Source organism: Miniopterus natalensis, chromosome 6, assembly GCF_054644295.1.
Source record: "Miniopterus natalensis isolate mMinNat1 chromosome 6, mMinNat1.hap1, whole genome shotgun sequence".
NCBI lineage: Eukaryota > Metazoa > Chordata > Mammalia > Chiroptera > Miniopteridae > Miniopterus > Miniopterus natalensis.
In genome coordinates this window covers 45,155,938-45,180,561 of record NC_142086.1, presented here as the reverse complement: position 1 = coordinate 45,180,561, position 24,624 = coordinate 45,155,938, and the positions used below count along the sequence as shown (strand labels likewise).

General features: G+C 45.5%; 1 protein-coding gene across 1 annotated transcript in view; it reads left to right on the top strand.

Moving 5' to 3' along the window:
• The window catches only part of MYLK (myosin light chain kinase), a 229,387-nt gene that overhangs the window by 58,653 nt on the left and 146,110 nt on the right, over positions 1 to 24,624 (top strand). The window contains exon 3 of the mRNA XM_087818186.1: positions 11,957 to 12,124. Coding sequence (XP_087674312.1) covers positions 11,960 to 12,124 — 165 coding nt within the window. The 5' untranslated portion in view covers positions 11,957 to 11,959. The remainder of the gene's footprint in view (positions 1 to 11,956; positions 12,125 to 24,624) is intronic.

Genomic DNA, 24,624 nt, shown 5'->3' with positions numbered 1-24,624 from the left:
CACACGAAAAAACCCCACTTGCCCAGCTGGTGTTGCTCAGTGGTTGAGTGTCTACCCATGAACCAGGAAATCACAGTTCCATTCCTGGTCAGGGCACATGCCCAGGTTGTGGGCTCGATCCCCCATAGGGGATGTGCAGGAGGCGGCCGATCAATGACTCTCTCTCATCATTGATGTTTCTATCTCTCTCTCCCTCCCCTTCCTTCTCTGAAATCAATAAAAACTTATTTTAAAAAAACCACACAAACAAAACAAAAACTCCACTTGGATTTAGCACCCTCCCTCCTCCCGCAAGTTGGAGACACCAGGCTCCCGCTGCCTCCGATTGCACCTCTGTGCACCTACCGTCTTGTCTCAGTGGTAAGCTTGAGTGGAAAGAAAACTAGAAATCCATCACACTGTTTGCCAGGCCTTTGGCTTGAGCCAGAGGAGGCGATTGTGTTGCTGGAAGTAATTAGAAGGCAACTGCAAACTTGACTTTCAAATCCTGGAGCAGGTAGGAGCTGATAGATCAGGTTGGCTGTGCGCATTTTCTTGTTCCCACTCAGAGTGGGGAAAGTATCTCCAGGCCTCTCAGTAAGGGAAGCTCAAGTGAGCCGTGGACATGCCATAGCCAGGTGGGTACTGGCAGCTGCCTGGGCCCCAGGGAGTCCAGCAGGAGCTGCGGACTCTTGTGGCTGGAGACAGTCTTCAAACCCAGCCTTGGCTCTTACCTGCGTTCCCCATCTCTGCAGCCCCTCCTGTGAGCAGTGCTTCCTGCCCGCCTCCCCTTGGAAGAAACTGTCCCAGCCTGATGCCTGGGACTCTCATGGGGAAAGGCAGGACTCCCACAGAAGGATCCTCCTCATTTTCCCTCCTCCACTCATCCAAGCCGTAGTCCAGCCACGGAGCTAATGTTTTCCCAGGAGAAACAGGCCAGGGGAAGCTGGCATCTACCCTAAACTGTGTGGAGAGGAGCAGGGGCCACCGGAGATCTGCTCACAGTTCACCTGCATCCGTGTTCTCAGAGTCTAAGGGCCCCCAGAGCACAGGATCCTCTGGGCCTGTCCCTTCAGATCACCAACACAGGGCCAGCCCCCCGTCCCCTCCCCAAAGTAAGGGGCAATGTGCCCCTCAGGCGACTCAGAAAGAAGGACAGGACATTCCAGTCTGGAGCCAGAGAAGCTGCTAGAGCCCCCTTCAGGGAGGGGTGTGATCAGCAGAATCATGAGGCTCACTTTCTTCCAAGGCCTCCTTTTCCAAAGAAGACCAGGAGAGGAGGGTTAGGGCAGACTCATGGCACAGACTGGTGACCCTTCTCTTCACTCCCCTCCCTCCTCAGCCCTCTGACATTCCTACACCATCAGCACACCCATCCGCCAGGGGCTGCCCCACCTGCCCTCCCACCTGCTCTTCCCTGCCCAAGACTCATGTTTCTAAATAACTCAGATTACTAAATGTTGGCTGAACTGGGGGAGGGAGAGGAAGAATGAAGTAGTAGAAAAGGAATACATTCCATTTACTGAATGATAGTCCCCATTAATTTTGCTGTTATTTTTGGCCACTCTACTAAGGGATTAAATGAGATAAGTCACCTCAAGTGCTCACTCCAATGCCTGGCACTGGCGAATAGTGCTCATTGAAAGTAGCTCTTATTGGTCGCCTCTCATTCTCCTTTTTTTCCTGAGTTTCCGCTCAGCTCTTAGCCCCAGACCCTTCCTGGACAGAGCTGGGAGCTGGCATAGCTGCATAGGTGCCTGTTCCTAGCACTGACCCAATGTTCAGAGCCTTCCTGGCCTATGCTGATGTGCCCCGAGGACCAGGTGTGCCTGCTTGATGTGGCTGCTGGGCCTGTGGAGCCCTGCGTGGCAGGCCCGGAACAGAAGGCTCTGGTAGGGAGGGCTTTGCCTCCTCCCTGGTGTCCCGCAGCATCTTGTTCCTGCTCCGGGCTTGGCTTCCCCTGCTGGAACCTTCCCTACCTGTCCAGGTGGCCTATAGAGAGCTGGTCTCAATCCTGGAGACACAGGTATGCTATGGCAGGAAGGGTCCAGAGAGGCCCTTCAGGCCATGTAGAAAAGACTAGAGGAGGAAATCGACTTTCTTAAGGTCATAGCCAGTGGGGTACAACCATAGTAAGCACTAGAGTCACTGACTCTCTTCTGTGCTGTGTTACCCTCTAGTGCTGTCTTCTGTTTTCTCTTGTGCTGGCTCCCTTCTTGGCCAAGGCAGCTTCTATCCTCTGAGCTATTGACAGGAATATGAAGCCAACAACATTAACAATAGCAACCACCACTGTTTGAGCACTTGTTCTGTGCCAGTGACTGGCCTGGGGATGCTTTTTATACATGTTGCTGACCCTCATAGCAACCCTGCAGGTGTGGGGGTTGGTATTAGTAGTAGCCCCATTTTACAGATGAGTAAACTAAGACTTTAAGAGATTGTCACTAGCTTTGGGCCGCCCAGTTTAGATGTGGAGAACACAGCAGAGCAGTCTGTTCCCTGCGATGGGGATTGTGGGGATGGAAGCAATGAACACTGTTCCTATTCCTTGAGTTGATTTCCCAGGGTCCCACAGACCTGAGTACTCACAGTGCTCATTTCATATGGTTTAAAAAACTGGGCACAACTGGTGTAGCTCAGCAGACTGGAGGGAGTAGACCTGGCAGTTGAGGAGATGGTTGGATAAACATACTTGTGACCCCAAACTTCCCTCTGTGGAGATGATGCCTGATAATGAAATGAGTGAACTTGAGGATTGTTGCTAGATTGTGATAGGAATGTGCATTTTGCTAATTTAGTTATAATCGGGGTTTCTGGCTTTGATTTCTTTTTGCATGTGACTTTTATTGCAGAAAGCCTCTCTCAGCCTGTTCTCATTAAATCCCAAATTAAGCAAGAATCCCAGCAGGAAGGGAGCAGCTCCAGGGGACCAGGCCTCGCTCTTTCACACTGTGTGTGCGGTTGGGTGTGTTTATTTGATTTGATCTGTGTGTGTGTGTGTGTGTGTACGTGTGTGTGTGTGTGTGTGTGTGTGTGTGTGTCCCCTTTTGAGAAAAACTTAAAAATAACTTTCCGCTGAAGATGTGGGCACTCGGGTCGTGTTGCTGAGCAGACACCCTCCTCCCACCCGTAGCCTGCTGCTCTGCTGATGTGGCCAGGCTGACGTGGGCAGCTCATCTGCCTGGAGAAGCCCAACCCCTCCTTTAATGTGTTTTCCAAGAGGAAAGGCCCAAGAAGGCATAGGGAGGGAGAGGCTGAGTGGTGCTCAGGGAAGAACTCAGCTGTGTGGGACAGAGCAGGCTAGCTTTTCATGATTTCACTTGGGAATCCAGGGTTGTGGATCTGAGTTACTCAGGGATGCCAGCAGGAAGTCCAGAGAGTGTAACCCAGGCAGAGCGTCATTATGCCCATTTCACACACAGGAAGACTGAGAAGCAAAGAGTAGAATGGATGCACGGGTTACAAGCCAGGTTTAGAGCTGGACTGGCATGTGTCTAGAACCAAATACCTGCGGGCCCCAGAGGGGTGGATATTTTACTAGTGTTACCTGTTCACCACTGCTTTTCCTACATCATCTCTCTAATGTTTGCAAGATTCCCTATACAATAAAATTAAATGGGGCAGTAGTTTGGAAGTGATTTTTAAATGTTTCTTTTTTAGCCCTAATTTCTATTCATTCATGTATTCCACAAGCATCTGTTGAGAACTTACCAGTAATTTCACTTATCAGAATCCTAGGTATTGAGGATAGAGCAGTGAGAAAAACACACAGGACCTGTGACCCGGTGAAGCTCGTGTTCCAGGTTAATCATATAACCACACAGCTGCGCGCTGCCAGTTATGACGTGTGGAGTCTGACGCGCTTTCCTAACACGGGGCCTGGCCTAACCTCGGGGGGACCGGAGTCTGTGTTGAGTATTTCCAATCAGCCATTTTGTGCCTGGCAGTCCTTTAGTTTTTGTTTTGAGCCTAAGCACAGGAACTTAAAAATTGTTCTTTTAAACATCCCTCAAGCTCCGGTCCCTTTTGCTCATTTTTCAGGGGTGTATTTATCATCCACGTGATCGCTGTTCCTACTTGCTTAGTGTAACCCACAGATTTGGCAAACACACCTTCCATGATTTTGTCCAAATCCGATGACTTTCCCAGTCCTGTTGTCCACTACCAGAGACCTCTGTCTAAGACTCATATCCAATTTTCCTCCATTCCTCAATGGTGAACAGCATGGTTCTTTTTTTTTTTTTTTAATTTTTTCCTCCTTTGTTAGCCATAAAATATTCAAATATCTATTACATTCAAGGTCTTTCGGCATCTGGGTGTATAGTTAGTTCTCGACTAAGAACTTAATTGACTTAAAGGTGTTCTCTTCGTTAGTATCTGTTTCAGGCTTCCGATCTCTCGGGTCCACATTTGTTCAACCATTTTCTTTGGGTGAAAAGATGGAATCAAGTTGGGTATGATACACCCTCTTCCCCACCTGCCCGTGAGAGCTGCACACCACTGTTCTCACAAAACCACTTTTCCACTTGTTTATTTTAAGGAGAACAGAAGTGGGGGCAGATGGTGACAAGGAGAGTAGGGGGAGAGACTAAAGCAGCGGTTCTCAAAGTGTGCCTTGGTGTCCTTGAGACTTTTTCAGAGGCCTTGAGTCCAAATCATTTTTGTAATAAAATGTTGTTTGCCTTTTTCACTCACTTTCTCTCTCCAGTAGACAGTGGAGTTTTCTAGCATCTACAGATGTTAACACTGTGATGCCACAACAGACTGGATACAGAAATAGATATGAAAATTTAAGTGCCTTCTGTTAAGCCAGACATTTAAAAAAATTAAAAAAATGAACAACTTTTCTTACTTTATTTGTTTTGGAAAATATATTTTTCTTTTGAAAATGTTATGTTAACATATAATGGGCTTAATGATGCTTTTACATGAACTAATATTTTTTAGTTTTAATTTCGAATACAGTAAATATTGATAGCAGTAACTTACAAACAAAAGTTCTTTGGGATCCCCAATAGTTTTTAGGAGCATGAAGGGGCTGAGAACAGCTGATAACCCACAGGATTAACCCCATAGAGGATAAGGGGTCACCTAGGTGTTATGAGAATTTCAGTTACTCAAGAATCAGACATGAGCCAACAGAAAAGCTTAAATTGCCAATTCATACATTCGTAGTCTGTCCCAAGGTGTGAATTGCATAGGATGAGAGATTCCTCTGGAATTATGGAAATCCTCTGTCCCTTGGAGGAGAGGTACTGGGCTAGGCATCAACTTGCTACCACATTGTAGAGGTATGCTTCAGGAACTGCTCCTGAAGCTCCCCAGGGGTCAGGACTAGTGCCATTGGGTCCTCTATACGATGTGAACACAGTCTGTGGAGCCTGGTTGAAACCTCAGCCCAGATTCCCTAAGACAATTAGAGCCTGGAGTTCTCCCATCCATCTGCTGTCTGGGCTTGCCTCCCACTCAAGGGATCATAAATGGGGCTTCCTCAGTTTTAGGAGGAAGGAGCTGGTTCTCAGGAGGCAAATGTCCCATGAGCCCTGGGTGGTAATTCTAGGCCAGATGTGCCAAGGGGTGAGTGGTATTCCAGGCCAGATGCAGAGCTGAGGGTGTGCCCAGCCCCTCCAAGAGTTCAGCTCTCTGCTTGACAGCATCCTCCCTTTGCTCCACACTCAGACTAGAATCTGCAGCTCTGTAAAAACCCATGAGCTTCCACCCCTGGCTTCCCCAGGACTCCATTGAGAGCCTCTGCAGCTGGCAGCCAGGGGTTTCAAAGGTCACCCCAGCTGGGCGGATTAGAACAACAGATCTCCCTGACCCGGTGAAGCTCGCTGCCCAGCGGAAGGCAAGTTGCAACATCTGAGAACAAAGTCAACCCCCCTTAACTTTTTCAGTCTGGTCCTGGGCTCTGCGGCTTCCTGGCTCTCCTTCCCTCTCTTCCTTCTCGGATGGATGGACCCTGGGCAAGAATCTCTGCAGTACAGTGGTAGAGAGTGGCTGTCCACGCGTGCCCACTCATGCGAGAGCTGCCAGGGGAAGAGCCACGGTAAGGCGTGTCTGTTCTTTGGTGTGTGGCCTTGCTCCGCTGTTTGCTCCCATGGGTCACGGCAAGTCAGCATGGCACAGCCCACAGCAGGGGAGCAGCCACGCAGGGCTCAGAGGAGCAGTCAGGGAATTCGTGGGGATTTGAGTCCTGCAGAGAGAGGATTAAGGCGGGGAGTGGAGCTGTCATTGCCTGGCTGGTGTGCTGCCTCCGAGCCGGGCTGTGGCCTGTCGGGAGGCTCCCCCTGACAGCCAGGCTTCCAGTGCAGAGCCTGTGGGGCAGCCCTGCCCTGCGGGGAAGGTGCGGTATTTCCAGGATGCCCTGCTGGCTGACCAGGTGCTTAAAGACAGCTGCGATCATTTAAAGTGAGTGCACTTTGGGTAGGGAAGGGGATGGCTGGTTTCTCTAAACCTGTTCCGCCCTGTAACTTGACCCCTGATTTTTAACTTTTATTCTGAGTCTTTTTTTGCCTCAGAGTTGCACTCTGTTTTGGCCATAGTTAAAAGTATTCCTTTCTGGGTTCAAGAGACAATTTATAGTGCTTTTGATCAAATTAAAGTCAAATTAACTTCGAGCTGCTTTGAATGATTAATACATTCTGTTAGTTGTGGAAACCTCATTTGGAGGTGAGCGTTGTGTATGTGTGTGTGTGTGTGTGTGTGTGTGTTGGGGGTGGGGTCTGCTTCCAGCTCTTCCACCACTGCTCTTTTTGGCCCCCTCCATTGTTTTCTCATCTTACTTCTCTTTCTTTGATGAATATTGAATAAAGCCCTCTCGCTGGTCTGTCTAATTCCAGCCACTGAGCACCGCTCTGCCGATAGAGAAGATACTGCTGGTGTTCTTGGTGGGAGGGTGGTCACCAGGCTGGTGGGGGGATTAGAAGGGAACAGGATTGGTTTGCTTTGATTTTTTTTTTTTTGATAGAGCATTCCAAATATGTCAGTAGCCATTAATTGGCAGTGTGGACGGAATCTGTTTATGCGTTGATGGCAGTGGGCAAGGCGATGGGCTGAGCAGAGCTGTTTGGTGTGTCTGGCCCGCCTGGGACTGGGCTCTGGTCCTGCTTGCAGATAGTTAAGTAACTGCCCCCGACAACCGCCTTGCAGGGGACTGGATGTCTTCTGGTTGTATTGACTTGCCTGTTCTGTTTCTAACCATGAAGCCAGACCACCCCTAAGGATGGATGGCTTCTGTCTTCTGTGTTCTTGGAGCCAAGCATGTTCCTTTTGATGACTGTATCCAGGGCCTTTGGGAGGTTTAGGTGGACCTCAGAAGGTCTTGGATCAAGAGGATTTGTAGAGAGGGTCCTGAGCCTGGTGTCACCACTCCTATGTTTCAGCTCCTCTTAAAGCAGAGGCAGAAGAGCCTTGTGTCTTTCAAAGCCAGGCCTGAGAGCAAAGGGGAGACACATTCCTCCCTGCAGCTCCCAGTATTCCTCTCTGCAGTAACCTCTGCCTATCACATCTCCCTTTACTGGGAATAGCAGGAAATTCCTCATCTGGGTCATGGGCCTAGGGTATGACTCAGTTAGACTTTGGCTTGGTTTCCACTTCTTAGCTATGTGACCTTGGACAAGTGTGGTTGGCTTTCTCAGCCTCGGTGTCGTCGTTTGTAAAGGGAGCATAGTCAGAACTGCCTTGCAGGACTGTGCTGGTGCCCAGCACGATGTCAGAGGCACACACCCTGCCCATTAAATGGTGCTGCTAGGACAGGACAATCCTTCTTCCCCATCTTTTCACAGAGTCCTGCCATCTGCCTCCTCCTGCTGTTATACAGCAGTCCCACTCAGGTACCCTTCCCCTGAAGGTAATCGGGCTGGCCTGGGCATCTTGCCGTCCTTGGTGAAAAGGGTCTGTGTCCTATAGGCTGGGGAAACTGGTTTTCCTTTGGAAGCCGGATGATGATGTTTACAGCTACCACTTATTGAATCCCTTTTGTGCTATACTATGTGTCTTATATACACTCTGTTCAAATCCTCCCTTCAATCTTGTGAGGCTGATATTATCATTCCCATTTTATGGAAAAGGGGACTGAGGCCAAGGAGTTGAAGTACCTTGCCCAGCTCATAGTTAGAAAGTAGCAGTGCCCCTGGATTTATGGCAGGGTCTGACCCTTATAATACCTACCCTCACCTCCACCCCACTCCCCTTCCCCCCTGGTGCTGACAGCACAGAATGTATCTGTCATCTCACCTCAGTGGCAGTGGAGGAGAGCAGAGGGAGCAGTGTCCCTTCTGGAGTATGTTACCCCATTTTACCCCATTTGACACACACATAACTGTTCACTGCCACACCCTAGCATCTAGCTTGGCATGTGGTAGATGTTCAATAAATTGGTTTAATTTTTCAATTGCAGTTGACATTCAATATTATATTAGTTTCAGGTGTACTGTATAGAGGTTAGACATTTATATAACTCACAAAGTGATCCCCCAATAAGTCTAGTACCCATCTGGCACCATATATATTTATTATACTATTATTGACTATATTCCCTATGCTGTACTTTAATTCCCATGACTGTTTGGTAACAACTTCTTAATCCCTTTTCCATTTCCAATCCCCTAACCCCCCTCCCATCTGGCAACCATCAGCTTTGTTCTCTGTACCTATGAGTTTGTTTCTGTTTTGATTATTTATTTTGTTCTTTAGATCCCACATAAAAGTGAAATCATATGGTATTTGTCTTTGTCTGACTTATTTCACTTAGCATAATACACTCCAGGCCCATCGTGTTGGTGCAAATGGTAAGATTTCAGTCTTTTTTATAGCTAAGTAATACTCCATTGTATATATACCACATCTTCTTTATCCAATTGTCCAATGACAGACACTTAGGTTGCTTCCATATCTTGGCTACTGTTTATGAAATGTCTTTCTTTGTCTCTTGTTATAGCCTTTGTTTTAAAATTTATTTTGTCTGATATAAGTATTGCTACCTGGCTTTTCTTTTCATTTCCAGTTGCTTGAAATATCCAGTGTCTTTCGATCTGAAGTGGTGGGTCTCTTGTAGGCAGTATGTGTATGGGTCTTGTTTTCTTATCCATTCAGTCACCATATGTCTTTTGATTGGAGCATTTAATCCATTTACATTTAAAGTAATTATTGATTAAGTGTGTAGTTTTTGCCATTTTGTTATTCATATTTTTAATATTTTTCTTCTTCTTAAAGAAGTCCCTTTAATATTTCTTATAATCTGGTTTGGTGGTGATGGACTCCTTTAGCTCCTCTGGTCTAGGACTCAATCAATATGTTTTCATTGAGTGAATGAGTATATCATGATTTGTGCCATTAAAATTATCTCACAGTTACTTTGAAATGGCTCTGGAAACACAAACACAATGATATAAATATGACAAAATGCTAATTGTTGAATCTAGGAGATGGGTATTTGAGGTGCTGATTTTATCATTCTTTCTACTTTTCTGTATGTTTGAAATTTTCCATAATACAACTTATTTTTAGCTTAAAATTTCTATATTATTAAGTTTCTGTCATTATTTTCCTTCTAAGTATACACTCATGTAACCACTGATATTCTACTGTGTTTAACCCATCTTAGGTATTTTAAGGTATTTTTTCTGTTTCTATTTAACTGAATTATTTTTCTGTTTCTTTTGCTATAAGTAATGTGATTACCGTTTTCATATATAAATTTTGGGCTGCATCTCTGATTGTTTCCCAATCACACATTTCTAAATGTAGGGTCACTAAGAAAAGAGATGGACATTTTGTTCAGAATCCTTTTGCCAAATTGCTTTCTAGAAAGATCACACTAATTTATATTTCCCTGGGTGCCCACCTCACCAGTCTCACTGGCATTGTATTATTTTTCCTTTTAAATATTAATTTGGTTAGTTTTCTAAGATAATAGCTTGTTCTTAATTTGCACTCTTGGGTTCTCATTGTGGCTGGGCAGTGTCCCTTTGTATGGTCATCGGTCCATCTTCTATGAACTGTCCAACGCATAGCCTTTTCCCATTTATCTGTCAGACTGTTTTCTTATATGTAAGGTGCCCTAGTCCTTCGTTTTTATTGTAAACATTTTATCCCAGATTATCATCCATCTTTTAATGTTGTCGAGAGTGTGTTTTGACATGCAGAAAAACTTAATTTTTACATATGTGGGAGCAGCTTTCAACTTTCTGCCTTGTTACCCCAACCTCACTCCCCTTCCCACCAGCCAACTCTGACTGCTTACAAGAGGGGTGTTAAGAATAGGAGCTCTGCCAGACAGCTGGGTTCAAGTGCCAGTATTGCTCCCTATTAAGTGCCATGACCTTGGGCAAATTCCTTAGTCTCTGCGCCTTGGTTTCTAATCCATAAAATGGGAGTGATGAGATTATCTGTCTCATAGTGTTGCTGTGAGGAGCAAATACGCTATTACTTATAAAGTGCTTAGAACAGTTCCTGGGTTACAGAAAGTGGTGCATAAGGTTTGCTTTCATTATTACCCACTGCAGTGAACCTTTGGAAAGGATTTTGTTTGCAAAGCTAATATCTTATTAGTGAAAGAGAAAGCTGGATTTGTCAAGCAGGGATGTGCCCTGTTAATAAACAGTTCTAGGTGTCTGTTATTTTAACTTTAAAGTCAAAATATTATCTCCACTTTATTTTTGTTAGATGTTATTGAATTTAAACAAACTAATTACATGCTCACCCAACTCACAGCATAAGATTTAAATGCGTGACTAAAGATCCCAAGAAAGTGAACAGAAAATAAAAACTAGGCATATTGTTCTTGTTCGGTTTAGCAGATGCTTGTCATATGCCTGTAGTAGTCCAGGAGCCATGGATTCTGTAGAGAATAAGGAATGGTCCCCAACCTGGGGCCATCCCAGCCTGGTGTTCCCACCTGGACTTGGAGCCTGGAGCAGGCACACCTGGGCTGTGTTCTAGGTGGTGGCTGCGAGTGCCCAGGGACCTTGGCTGGGATCTGACCTCTCAGCTCTGTCACTGCTGCCTCTTTTCCCAGCCTGGTTCTCCAGCCTTTCCTATGGATTTAGGGAGTTCCCCCCAACTCCACCTTTCTAAGGGATCCCTTCTCTGTTTATGACAGCCAGAGTCGGTTTCTGTAGTTTGCAACCAAGAACTCAGATTCATACCTGTTACTAATCCCACTTCTGGAATCAACCCTAAAACTGACTGTACCAGTCCTCATCCATAGACACCTTGTCTAGTCCCAGCTAGGCCCTGGACCAGGAGTCAGGAACCTGAGGTCCCCTTGCCCCGTATGGCATCGTGTTTGCTTTGTCTCTGGGCCAGTGACCCCCTTCTGGGCCTCAGTTGTAAATGAAGGAGCTCACCTAGATAACCTTAAAACACTCTCTTCTCTGATGTCCTGGGACCTTTGAGCTTTTCCACAATCTAGTCCCCGGGAGTGGGAGGTCCTCCTAGCCTGCCTTCCCTGCATTCAGCCACACACTCTCACCTCACCCAGGACCCTCTCATATTACTCTCAAACTACTTTCTTTCTTGGAGTTTGGATCCTGCTTTTCGTTAACCTATGAGTTCTCCCAGTGCAGGCAAAAGCAGCCCTCGCTTTCTCCCGCAGGTGCCTCATGGAGGTGTTGATTCTGAAAGGTCAATGACTGATAAACGCTGGTTTTAGATGCCCACTGTGAACACCCGAGGACCATTTGGTTTCTCTGTGCTTACCCCAGCCACCCCTTTCCTGGAACTTCTCTGTGGGGTTTTGCGGAGGCTGGGGTTGGCCCTGGGAGCTGGCACCTGGGCCCAGCTGGACCTCACCCTGGCAGCCTCGCGTGTGGAGAACACAGAACCTCTCATTCCCAGGGGAGCTCCAGGTGCACCCTGACCTGACAGGGCACCCGCCCCCTGTAAAACTCACAACACACTGGGCCCGCTGCTGCCTGCGGGGAAGCAGGGCTGCACTTTATCTCATCTGACCTGCCTTCCTTCCTGTTTGCAGACTATGGGGGATGTGAAGCTGGCAGCCTCCACGCACGTTTCTAGAACCTCCCTCAGTGTGGATCACTCGCGAGTCGGCTCCATGCCCCTGACCGAGGCCCCTGCTTTCATTCTGCCCCCTCGGAACCTCTGCGTCAAAGAAGGAGCCACCGCCAAGTTTGAAGGGAGGGTAAGAAGTGGGCTCGAGGAGGTGGGAGGGGGTCGTCACTCCTTCTGGAGCCTTTTCCTCATCAGGATGGATCTGGTAGAGGACCTGGTTTGTTTCGGACCCACATATAAAGTGAATATATACCAATTTGCCCTCTTTATTTTGTTCATGGTTGACTTTGATCTGTGTTGGTGGACTCAGGTGGGGTGTGGGGAGGGACACCAAGAAGTGTTGCTGTTAATGTAGGTTGTGTCTGGGTATGTGCTACCTGATTATAGGAGAACATGTGGGCTGGTGGCAGGAAGCATACAGCTTGGGTTTAAATAAGTGCCTTGGAATATGGACAATTAAAAACTGACTATAATTTTTCTTTCACTCCCCCCCTGAAAGGAGCGTTTAGTTAACTAAGCTTCTCATATATCTACTTGCTATACCCAGTGCGGTGGGATGGGAGGTAGGACCCGTTATCGGCACTGTCACCCTTTCTAATAAATATTGGTCTCTTTCCTTAACTGGGTCTCCATTTCTTCTTCTGCAAATGGGCATGATAATTCCTTGTCCATCTTGTACTAGAAGGGAGACTAGCTGTCAGAATATCTGGTGCTGTGTCCAGTTGGAGAGACTTTGAGTAAGCTGCTGGCTTAGACCACCGGGAAGTTAAATCGTCAACTTGACATGGAGATGCATGTGGAAGTTGGGGGGCGGGGGTTGCAGGTAATAGTTGTACTGGGATTAAACACAGGGGTCTACCCCAGGAAATGCTTTAGAAGCTAGAGGGCTTCAATCTGAGCAAAAGGCAACTGAGGTGGTGGGAAATTCATAGGTTGCACTGTGAATCTACAGTTCACCCTTGAACAACACAGGTTTGAACTTCAAGGTCCACTTACACGTGGATTTTTTTCCAGTAAATATACAGTCAGCCCTCCATATGCCCAGGTTTCACATTCACAGATTCAACCAACCACGGATCGAAACAGTACTTTTGATCTGCAGTTGGAAATCCACAGATGTGGAGGGCCGAATTAAATTATATGCAGATTTTCCACTGTTTGGAGGTCAGTGCCCCTAACCCCATGTTGTTCAAGGGCCAATAGAACAATTCAGGAGAGGCCTCCGAAAGCTTGTAGAAGGAAGGGATTGAACACATCACTCTTCCCGGGTGACCCTGGGCCTTGCCTTTGTTCAGGTGCCAGGTTTGGCTGGGTGGTCCTCTGGTCAGTGTGCAGGGGCTGCTGCTTTGCAAATGGCCGGGCTGGTTAAGACTGTTTGCTGGTGGCTGAGACATAACAGTCCTTGTCGCATGTTACCTGAAGAAGACTGTGGAGAGTGATGGTGATGCTGCTGAAGGGTAGGCCACCAAGGAGCCGCACCTTTGAGTTCCTTGATTTGGACCCTTTGAGGAAGGAGCACTGGCCTAGGCGCCAGCACACTGGAGTTCTTTGTTGCTCGTCACTGTCCAGTTGGCAGGTCACACCTTCTAAGGACCTAGTTTCCTCACCTGAGAATAAACAACTAGTTGTTTCTGTGTTTCTACCCTATAGGGATGTAAAAAGAAAATGAGTTGAAGAAGAAAATGGTAAAAAGCATGCTATAAAGTTAAAAAGTATAATAACACAGTATTTTTTAATGAGGTGAAATTCACATAACATAAATGTAACCATCTTAAAGAAAGCAATTCAGTGGCATTTAATGCATTCACAATTTTGACTGCAGTCTTCTTAAAGTATAGCATTCTTTATGGGAAAATTTTTTTTATATTGATGAAATAACTGATGTGGTATATTACATGTGGACTAGATGTCAAGATGAATGTGCTGCTAAAAAGTCAGCCTGGAGATCTACTTGACTGCTTACCACGTGCCTGGCATTAACCCAGAACTTACCATGGCAGCATGCTGGTGGACACTGGGCACGGGAAGATGATTCCAGAGAGGTGTTGGATGGAGTGGGAGGCTCCACCTGCAAACTTGCAGAGAGAAACGCAGAGGGAAAGGCTGTTGCAGAAAGTGCTCTGTACACTAGCATGTTGCAAGTGTGTGTTATCATTAAAACAAAGGGACATTTTGCAACAGGGAAAGGCCACTCAGATGATTCCAGAATGAGGAAGCTGTTTGTTTTGATACCAGAGATGATGTTGATCAGGGGTGTTCCTGACCTGGAGCCCTCAGCAAAGGGAAGGGTGAGGTAGTGTTAACCTGAGGTGACATAGGCATTGAGCAGGGATTGCTAGTTACAGAAGCCTGAGCTTCAAAGGGGTCACCCACTGAGCATGGTCTGTGGTTCGTTCCTGGGGCCACTTGACCCTGCCTGCAGCTGACTCCTCTCTCCAGGTCCTGTTCTAGGTGCTCATTCTGCACCAGACAGTCCTGGGTCAGTTTTACTATGACCTCAGGACCTCCCCTTTTCAGTATCTAGGCTCTTATAGAATCTCTTACAAGTGAGTAACTTTTTATAATTAAACCTTCAAACTACTACTTAGGCCCAGGCTGGTGCCCATTGTAGCTGCGAGGAATCCTTCTGTTCTTCGTAGTAGCCCTCAGGAGCTCTGCCTGCTTTCCTCTCCCCCCACTCCCCTTCCCTCTTTAACGTTGCCACCAACAGCTTGAGCCCTGAAGCTTGGGTGTGAAGGATACCAGGATGTCCCAGCTTCTTCTGAAGGGGGCACAAGGATCCTCCCATCACTGTAGAAATACAGTGGACACCACAGATATGAGAAAGTTATAAAAGTTTGTTCCCTACCACCTCCTGAAGCTGGTAATTAGACTTTGGTTCAAACTGCGCTTTCTGTTTTTATTCCTGAAAGAGGTAAAAACTATTGCCTGCCCTGCTCCCATTTCTTTTTTATGCCTACTTTTAGGCCAAGGACTTAATGAACCTTTTTCTCCAATAAAACGCCTCTTTCTAGCAAAGACTTGGGTGGCATTAAGGTGAGGCCACAGGTGCCCCTTGTGGTTAATGTCTTTTTCTGAGAAGCCCCAGACTCTGAGATGTTCAGCTCTGTGGGTCTCTGTCCCTCACATCTACTAGAGTTTTTCTGGTTTGTGGCAGATGCTTTAGACAGCCAGCACATACCCATTACCAATCCCCGTTGCCCTTGCCCTTTTCCACTGTAGAGGCCACTGTAGAGGTTTTCTTTGCAGCCAAGGGTGGCCCAGTGACAAATTATGGCTGAAGTCTGCTGGGGAGTTTCTGGGAAAATTCTTGCTTTTCTGTTTTGTTTTGTTTTTAAAGAAAAGGTCATCACTGCTGCTCTCATATTCCAACTCTCTCCAGCTTCCAGCCTTGAATACAGATGTGATACCTGGTGCTCAGGCAGCCATGTTAAAACCATGAGGCAACAAGCCAGAATACTAAGGATTGATTTGGGTGGGTATGGGTGTGGGGTACAGCAGTGGATGGAACATAAAGACCAGTAGCTAAGAGGCAAAAATCATAAGGCTTAAAGGCTTTCTCAGTTAAGATCTTTGGCCATGGTTATTCTCACAGGAAATTTTACAAAAAGTATTCCTAACTGATAAACACCTAATAAGATGCATGCAGAGATGTCTCTTTAAATCAGGGGTGGGGAACCTTTTTACTGCCAAGGGCCATTTGGATATTTATAACATCACTTGAGGACCATACAAAATTATCAACCTTAAAATTATCTATGAAAAAGGCTCCTATTAAAAAAGATTTATTGAATTTCTATGCCAGCCTGTGTTTGCCTTGGCAGGGCCAGACCAAATGATTTCTCTGGCCATATATGGACCGCAGGCCGGATGTTCCCCACCCCTGCTTTAAATGATGGGGATAAACAGGGAAGGAGACATAGCACAGAGAAAAACTAAAGAACACTTTCAGACCCTTACTAAATCTACCAACAATGAGGGGAGTGCCTTACTCTGAGTTGAACGTGACCCTGCAACTCAGGCATTCTAGACAAATCTGTTCTCGGCGGTGATCATCTGGCTTGAACCAACAGAGTCTAGGGTTTCTGAGTGGAAGTCAACCACATGGGGTCAAGTAGTAAGCTCATGTCTTTGTATGACAAGTACTATTTGATCAGGGTCTATTGAATGGGCCAGAACTACATTCCTTTTCTGACTGCCAGGCTAGAGCTTGAGATTATATTTCCAGAAACTCATAACACTTTGGCTCTATAGCTCATCAGTGCCACCTTGAGACCTAGGCAACCTGAGCCCATGTTCTAGAAACCCCAGTTCCTTTGTCTGGCTGTACCTTTGCCTCAGAGCAGGGGACCTGTCTACCCAAGGCATGTGCTTACGGGAGCCATACCATCCCCCTTGGTCTGGGCACCCAGGACCCCAGAATTCTTTACCAAATGGCCCTGAGCCCACTTCCAGAGCCTGTGGGAGTCTCTTCCCATGCAAAGATATTGCTAGGCCTGAGTAGGGCACCTGTTTGCTTGGGGGGGTGAGAAGGTAGGTGAAACTTGGATGTGCATAGGTGGGAACTAGGATGGGAAGAGTAGTGCTCTGCACTGTGCCCTGCCTGTGATCACTGCTTGGCCCCGGGCGCTGGGGGCCTCCATGGATAGATGGCCAGGGCCCCCCAGTGCCAGGGGCTGAATGAAACTCCTCCAGCTGTTCTATTGCCATGCAGGCAGCTCGTGTCCATGAGCTGCTTCCCCCACCACAGTCAAGTATGAAAGGAGCCAGATGGTAGCAAAAATACTGAAATTACTGGGGATCTCTTCCCCTCGGCCCTGGAATTCATTCTTATCAGAAAAAGCAAACATGGTGATAGGCCCTGGCTGTGCTGCGAGTCAAATGAGCTGATACGTTAGTGCCTCTTGAGAAGCGCAGCCTGAGTGAGGTTTCTGTCCAGGCTGGGTTCTCGGCGTTCACGGACATGGGCCCTCAGTCCAGGGCCTGCCTGGCCTCGGCAGGGCATGTTTATGCGTAAGTCGTGAAGGGGAGAGGAAGGGAACCAAGAAGACCTGACCCATGAAAGCCTGAAGCATTCCTCAGTTCCTCCTCCAGGCTGCTTTCCTTAAGTATGTTTTCCCCCCACAACCCCTTCCCAGTTCACGTCTTGCTCGGAAACACTCAGCCACTCTGAGAAATTTGAAGGAAGGATCTGATCTGCTTTCTGTCCTCAGGAGTCTTAACGATGTGGTTCTGGAGAAAAACGTGCATATGAAATAGTAGGATATGACAGTGTATAATTCAGTGCTTGAAATAGTTCAATAAATTGTATGTATTATAGGAATTTAGAGGAGGTTAAGACGAGGCTTGGAGTGGCTTGAAAACTGGTTTCTTGCTGCCTGACTTCTGTCCTTCCAATGTGTCCTTCCTACTGCTACTTAAGGGATCCTCCTAAAATGCCATCTGCCTGTGTCACGCCCCTGCGTCACCCCCCTGCTTGATGTCCTTGAACAATGGATGTTCTCCAGCACTGCCTGAAAGGCCTTTCATCCTCAGCCCCTAGCTCTTGGGCATTGAAGGCAGAGGCTGGCCTGGCTCACCCAGCCCACTCACACATAACACAGGAACCTTGTTCTGCTATCGCCTGCGGAGAAAGGGTAAACAAGAAAAATATTTTATCTCCCCTGTCTATCGATTTGGGGTTAGGAATGGGGGCAAAGTGTGATAGGAAGGAACTAGCATTTGTTGGGGCCCTATTGGGGCTGGGCATGTAACCCCAGTCACTTTATCCTCGTGGTAGGGTGGCCGTATCCCCATTTCTATAGAGGAAGAGCCTGGGGGCTCAGAATAACTACAAAACTTGCAAGGGCTGCATCTGGAAGAGATAGAGGCAGTACTTTAGGGCCCAGAGTTTGTGTTCCTCACTGTATATGATGCGTCCCTTTCACATGTCTCATCTGGTTCCTTGAACTTGTGACTGTTTCTTATTTATCACAGCACCTGCCACATGGTGGGCATTCAGTAAACATTTGGTTCCCCAAAGAACCAAGGTGGTAGGGCCTAAGACTCCAGGCTCTCTTGCCTGTCAAACTCGTAGGGATTTGGTCCCAGGCTTCTTATAGGGGCTTCTTGCCTTATGCCAGCCCACTCCCTACCCTCACTGTCCCTCACCCACAGGCCTGCATCCCGGCTCCCCCATTTCCTCCGGCTATGCCTCAATGTGGAATGCCCTTCCTTCTCTCCATGCTATCCAGACTCAAGGTCCTATTTAAATTCTACCTCCTTCTGGCTGCTTTCCTTAAGTATGTTTTCTCGTTAAAACATTTGATTAGAGGACAGAAGAGCCATGGTAATAGGATGTGGACTATTCCCAGTAATCACATAAGATCATTCATGAGAAATGACCACTGGAAAGAGTTGACTGCTTTGGCCTTTTAAAAACGCATTATTCATTAATCATCTCTGTGCCTATAACTTTGTTATAAAGGAAAAAAGGATTTAAATGTTAAACTATTTTTAAAACAAAAATTCAAACAATGGAAAAATATTCCTTGCCTTGACCCTTCTGTTTTCTACAGGTAGCCACTGTCAACATTCCTTCTAGAAATGTTCTATGCAAAAATAAGCATATATCTATATATGATCTGTAAATATAAATATATGTACATATATGTGAAAATATATACAAGTGGACCCACATACATATACATATCTGCAACTTGCTCTTTTTACTTGACATCTTTTGACTTTTTTTATACATCAGCACATAGGTGTACCTCATAGATCTAATCCTGAACTTTCTAACCTTCAATAGCTCCCTCCTCTGAATTTCTATAATACTTATATATGTGACTCATTTTTACTTTTTGTCAATTTTCAATTTTATCAGTTATTGTGTATTGTCTTTTGTTTCCTCAATAAGAATGAGTTGTTCAAGGTCTAGGATAGCTACTAGCCACTTGTCGCTATTTATATTTTGGTTGGGACTAATTAAAATTAGAAATTCAATTCCTCAGCCACACTAGCCACATTCTCAGTGCTCAATAGCCACATGTGGCTCATAGCTACTTTGTTGGGCAGCATAGATTATCGAACATTTCTATCATCACAGAAAGTGTTATTGGACAGGGCTAACTGAAACCACTGTTATATTTAATTCAGTTCCCATACACCAGAGAGCCACAGCTAGAAGGTATATTAACAATCATTCCATTCACAATAGAAATAAGACATTAAATTCCTGAAAATTTACTTAGGGCATGAGATTCATTCAAAGAAAAATGTAATTTCTTGATGGAAGACTCTTCGTCTTCCATTTTTGTTGAAGAATGGTAATCCTGGTATTCCAACAAGTTTGAATGTGCTCCCCAAATTTCCATAGCTGTCTGTTACAGAGATTCTCATGGCAGGGAGACTGGGTGGGCTGCCTGTGTGTCACAGAGTTCCCGAAGAATCCAAAGCAAAAGCAGAGGAATGGGAAATGTCAAGGCAAGTGTTGTTGAAACTACAGTTGTCAGCAGCTGGTGGTCACTTCTGGTTCAAAATGCTGGACTAAACAGACTAATTAACTGCTCCTTTCTGCAAGCATGCCACTGAAACGAATATAAAAGGTATAGAGAGAATGAATTCAGAGCTGCACTGAGAACAGGAGAGGGGACATTAGTGGATGAGAGATTTTCTTGGGGCTACCTTGAAGGACGTATCAGCACTGCCTGCCATGACATATGAGGGTTGAGGCTCCAGCAGAAGTGAGAGCCACATATTTAAGATGAAAGGATTTGGAAACTAGGAGTGGGTTATAGGCCAGAAATCAGAATCATTAATGGATGTTTGCTTAATGTCTATGTGGAGAAAACAGAAGCTCCTAGTGTGGAATTAATCAGTATCTCAGAGGAAAGTCTTTTCACTTTGGCACCAGGTGAAATGTGTTGGATGAGTGTCTGTCCAGTTGCCCTCTGCCCAAGCACTCTCAGTGAGCCTGCCCATGGATGTGCTCCATGCGGCCCATGGAGCTTGCGGTCAGGCCCTCAGGGAGACAGGACTACACCCTGGGATGGAAGACCCACACCGGCCACCTGCATTTGGAAGCTACTACTTCAGTCATAGGTTGTGAAAAGTTAATTCATGGCCACCATGAAGATATTTGAAGAAAATACTTATACAATATCAAGAAAATTAAAAAAAAAAAATCAACCCCTAGACAGAACTCAAGAGCGTTATAGTTACAGAACAGAAAGTAATCTGTGTAAGCTTTGGCAAGGCGGAAGTAAAGGAATGGTGAATGGTAAGGTAGAGGTGGGAAATAACGGAAGAGAAAACTATAAAAACACTAATGTCTTCATCTTACAGAGTGGGAAGTGAGGAGATGCCATCTAAAACAGATGGATCACATAGCAGAGGTTTGAGTATATGACTTAAAACCATAATGACAGGGGGCAAAAATGGTCAGCTCATGGGCCATATTTGGCACACAGACCTTTTGTGTTTGGCCAGTGGTGTTCTCAAAAATTTTGAACTAAGATTTAGAAATGAAAAGCTTACACATACGATTCATTTCTAAATGGCTTTTCTTAAAAAAATAAGATCAGCCAACCTTCCCACATGACAACAGTTGGTCAGTGGGCACTACCCCCTGCATCTAAACATGTCTCTGCCAGGTTGCTACAGTCTCCCCCATTCCCAGTGATTGTCTCACGCATGGACACACATCTGTTGCCAGTGATAACTGCTTTCTCCCCAGCCATGCCCATATTAATAGTGGGAAAGCAAAAAACGGGCAGGAAGGGCATCGCTATAGCTCTTGTCCACACATACTTTCTGTACTTGGGTATCATGCCCAGACGCTGTAGGCATTTGAGTTTGTGACCTTGCCATTAATGTCCAACAGAAGATCAAAAAATCAAAACAGGCCTGGTGAGAGGAGGGCAGTGTAAGTCAGCGAAATTCCTTGTCATTCATAGTGGGGATCCAGTAAGTGTTGTCCAAATTCTTAAATAAAAAAATAGAGTATGTTATCTAGAATTACTGATTTTAATGCTAAGAATGCAAAGATGATTCAAGGGTTATATCTGGGAAGTGAAACTATTGCAAGGAGGGGGAAAAGTAAGAGGAAAAGAAGCCTTTTGCCATTTTATTATACCCTATCTTTCCCCCCTTACTTTATACATATTCTCATTGCTTGCATTTTTTGCCAGTAGATAGGAATTACTTCTGTAATTTTTTTAAAGCACAATAAAACTGCCTGTAAAAAAGCTTGGCATGTCTGTCTGAGCTCAATGTCCAGGTTCTGTTGGATAAAATGGTCAAAGATAAATACACAGTTTACATTGAAAGAAATGTAGACAAGGCCTAGGTGTGAAAGAATATATAACACTGCATTACATACACCACAGAACACTGCGAGCAATAAAATATATGGAAATTAAAATACCTTGAAAGTACTTCAAAAACTAGCAAACTAAAAGATTGCTCGCTGTTGGGGCTGTGAGAAAACAGGCAAAGGCTCCCTTTGCTGGGAGCACTGATTGTTGGTTAAGCCTTTCTGGGGCTCAGACTGGCAGAATGTTACAGGCACAATTACATCCTTGATATGCTTTGCCAAGAATTCTGCCTTTGACACTATAACTTAACTCTTACAGGAGGACAAAGGAGTTGGTGCAAAGATGTTCAGAGTACTGTGTAAAATAACAAAAAAAGAGCTAGTTTTACTCAAAAGGAAATAATTAAACACATCAATATGGCAAATATTACACAGTCACATACTTGTAATTTTCAGAGCTACGTCCATAAATGGAAATGTGTGTGAATAACAAGAAGTGGAAACAGAAGCAAAGCAAGAACAGTGCATGTTATGATCACCGCCACATGAAATCATGGATGTGTTTGCTACCTAGAATTAGAAGAGGGTTTGGAACCATGTAAATAGAGTTTTGTTGTTGCTGTAAATTCTTTAAGTGTTTGTATTTATTAAATTTCACAATGGTAGTTTACCCATCAGGGAAGATAGATCTATCTCTCTACTAATAAGTCCTTTAGGCTCCTATTATTTTTCACATGTTTCAAATGATCTTGACCATCTGCCTTGAAAAGGAAACGAAGCTGTGCTGCAGAGTGAGCAATGAGACATGGAGACACTGGAAGAGGCTTTTCTTGTTCTAATGGTAGCTCCTAGGAGAAGGTGTGGGTGCTGGGTTTGGCATTTTTCAGTGGGCATTTATATAGGCATGGGGGATGTCATTAAGGCCTGGCTTATTTTTTCACATAGATACAATTTCTGCAGAACCCAAGATGTTCACATTCCTTACAATATGCAACTTCCTTCCAACTTTAAATGAAGTTAATAATTAGACTCTCTTAAAAGTTGGTGAACATGAGTTGATTTTCCTCTGTGCTCTGGACACTGGGACAAATAAAAATAAAACATGATTCTCATCATCAGTGTGATCTTGCAACTAATGAACTGTCATTTTTGGTAACAGAAAATTAAACTTTTCCTCCTCTCTGAAGCCTTTTCTAGCTCCTCCAACCCATTATATTCTTTTCCATTGCCACATTCTAGGAGGTTTCTATTCTGCCCTGTACAATTTAAAATTAACTAGGTGATTAATATAACATGTGGAAGGAACACTGGACTGGGGTTCTAATTCCTGCAAAGTTGCCTTAACACTTTTGACAAACCACTAAGCCTCCCTGAGTCTCAGATTCCTTCTTATAAAAATCATGATTTAGATTACCCATAAGGCCTTCTTTGATCTGAGATTCAATGTTTTATACATCGCAGTGTGTGTTCCCAATTTCACATGTCAAATTTTTAAAAACACACCTCAGTCCCAGCTCCTGGTAGCTGAACACTAAAGAGAAAGTATTTGCTCAATCTGTGAATTTTCTAAATTTTAATCTCTTGCATCATTTAAAAAAGTAATGTTCGCTTTTATTTAAGGTAGATTTCTATTGTTTGGATTATTTCATTCAACCAGTGTTTACTGAGCACTTTACCATGAGCCGGGGGCTGTTAATTTTTTAGGACTGAACATGTTGAAGGAGCGCCGGACCATCATTTGTGAGGACTTTAGTATTTGGGGTCTATAAATCAGACTGGGAGTTGGACCAAATAATCCTGACAGTTGTTCCCATCTTAACATTTTATTATTTTATTTGGTTCCAACATCTTGGTGTTGGAGTTTTCTTTGTATTTTGTTTTGATCACATCTTCTTTTAAATAATGGACCCTACATTTGTATAGCACTTTATAGTGTACAAAGTTTTCTATATTTGTTAGAGGGTAGAAAGCACTAATTGCCCCGTCTCCCATTTCTAAGCAGCTTGGGAAAGAGACAGAATGAAACAGAATGGCATATATGAATGGAGAGCCAGTGACTCCCAGAGCACAGTGCTCTCAGGGACAACTAGACTGAAGGATGAGGCTGGGCTTCTAATCACCTTCCCTGAGTTAAATCTGCCCACCCACTAGTGGGCAGCACTGCCGAAGAACGCCTGGCTTCTCTTGAGGGGTGAGATCTTACCCCTGGGGCTGAGCTGACCTGTCAGGGCTCCCAGGAGCTCCCCCTCGGGCCCTTCCAGGCTTCATCTGCTGTGAGGTTCTTCTTTAAGCAACACTTCTTGGCCCAGAAGCCTTCCGTGGTTTCGAGTCCAGCTCCCTGCCTGGCATTTAGATGCGGACCAGTCCCCTGGACTAGCCCTCTTCCCAAATTCCCTGGAACCTAGGCCCTACCATTCCTGAGCAGGGCCTGGGCTTTGTCTCTCTGACTCTGTCATCTTTCTACCTGGAGTCTGGACCCCAAGGCTCCTGCAAATGCCACTTCTGTCAGAGATCCATCCAGCTGCTTCTCCTCCAGGTACAGTCTCCTCCGTCCAAATCACCAGGGCTTTCTTATACTGTATTATAATCTTAGGCTTTATGTGCTGGTTATTTATGTAATTGTCACTAGAATGAGAGCCCCTGAACAGTTTCTGACTCACTCTTGTGCCCTCCACAGCATCTAGGATGGGCCCTGCTCACGGCCTGGCTGGTTGGTGGCCGGCAAGGATGGGTTTAAGTGCACTGCAGTCCGCCTGGTGAGGCTGGAGTGCTGTCTTTGCAGACGCCTTTGCTGGGCAGTTTGCTGGTTATTATGGGGATCTGGCTGCTCTCAGGACCAATGATGTGCTCTGGGCTAGTCATGGGTCTGAGTCTTTGCCTCTAATTCGCTCTGACCTCAGGGCTTTAGCTTCCACATCTATAAATTAGGAGATTGGACCAATGAGGGATGCCTCTTTCTGCTCTAACGTTCCACGATTCCATAAAAATAAAATTTAAACAAGATTTTGGAGTAGAGACCTAGTGTTTTATTACTGTGCTGACCAGCTGACCCCAGTGCTGCTGGAAGTTGTGACACTCAAGAAGGCTGACTTGAGTGCATGGTTTACAAGTTAATTCAGTTCAGCAAAAGTTAGCCATATACAAGATGTTTGGCACCTCTGCAATAACAAGATGACAGAGGACCAAGAGAGTGTCCCCAAGTTTAAGGGATTCACATTCTCTCACAGCTGAGGCTGTGAATCTGCCCCTTCACACCCGTTCCACACACACACCAGCCTTGAGTGCTGGGGTTACCTCTGGGGAGGGAAGATTCGAGTTTTGATTTGATGCCA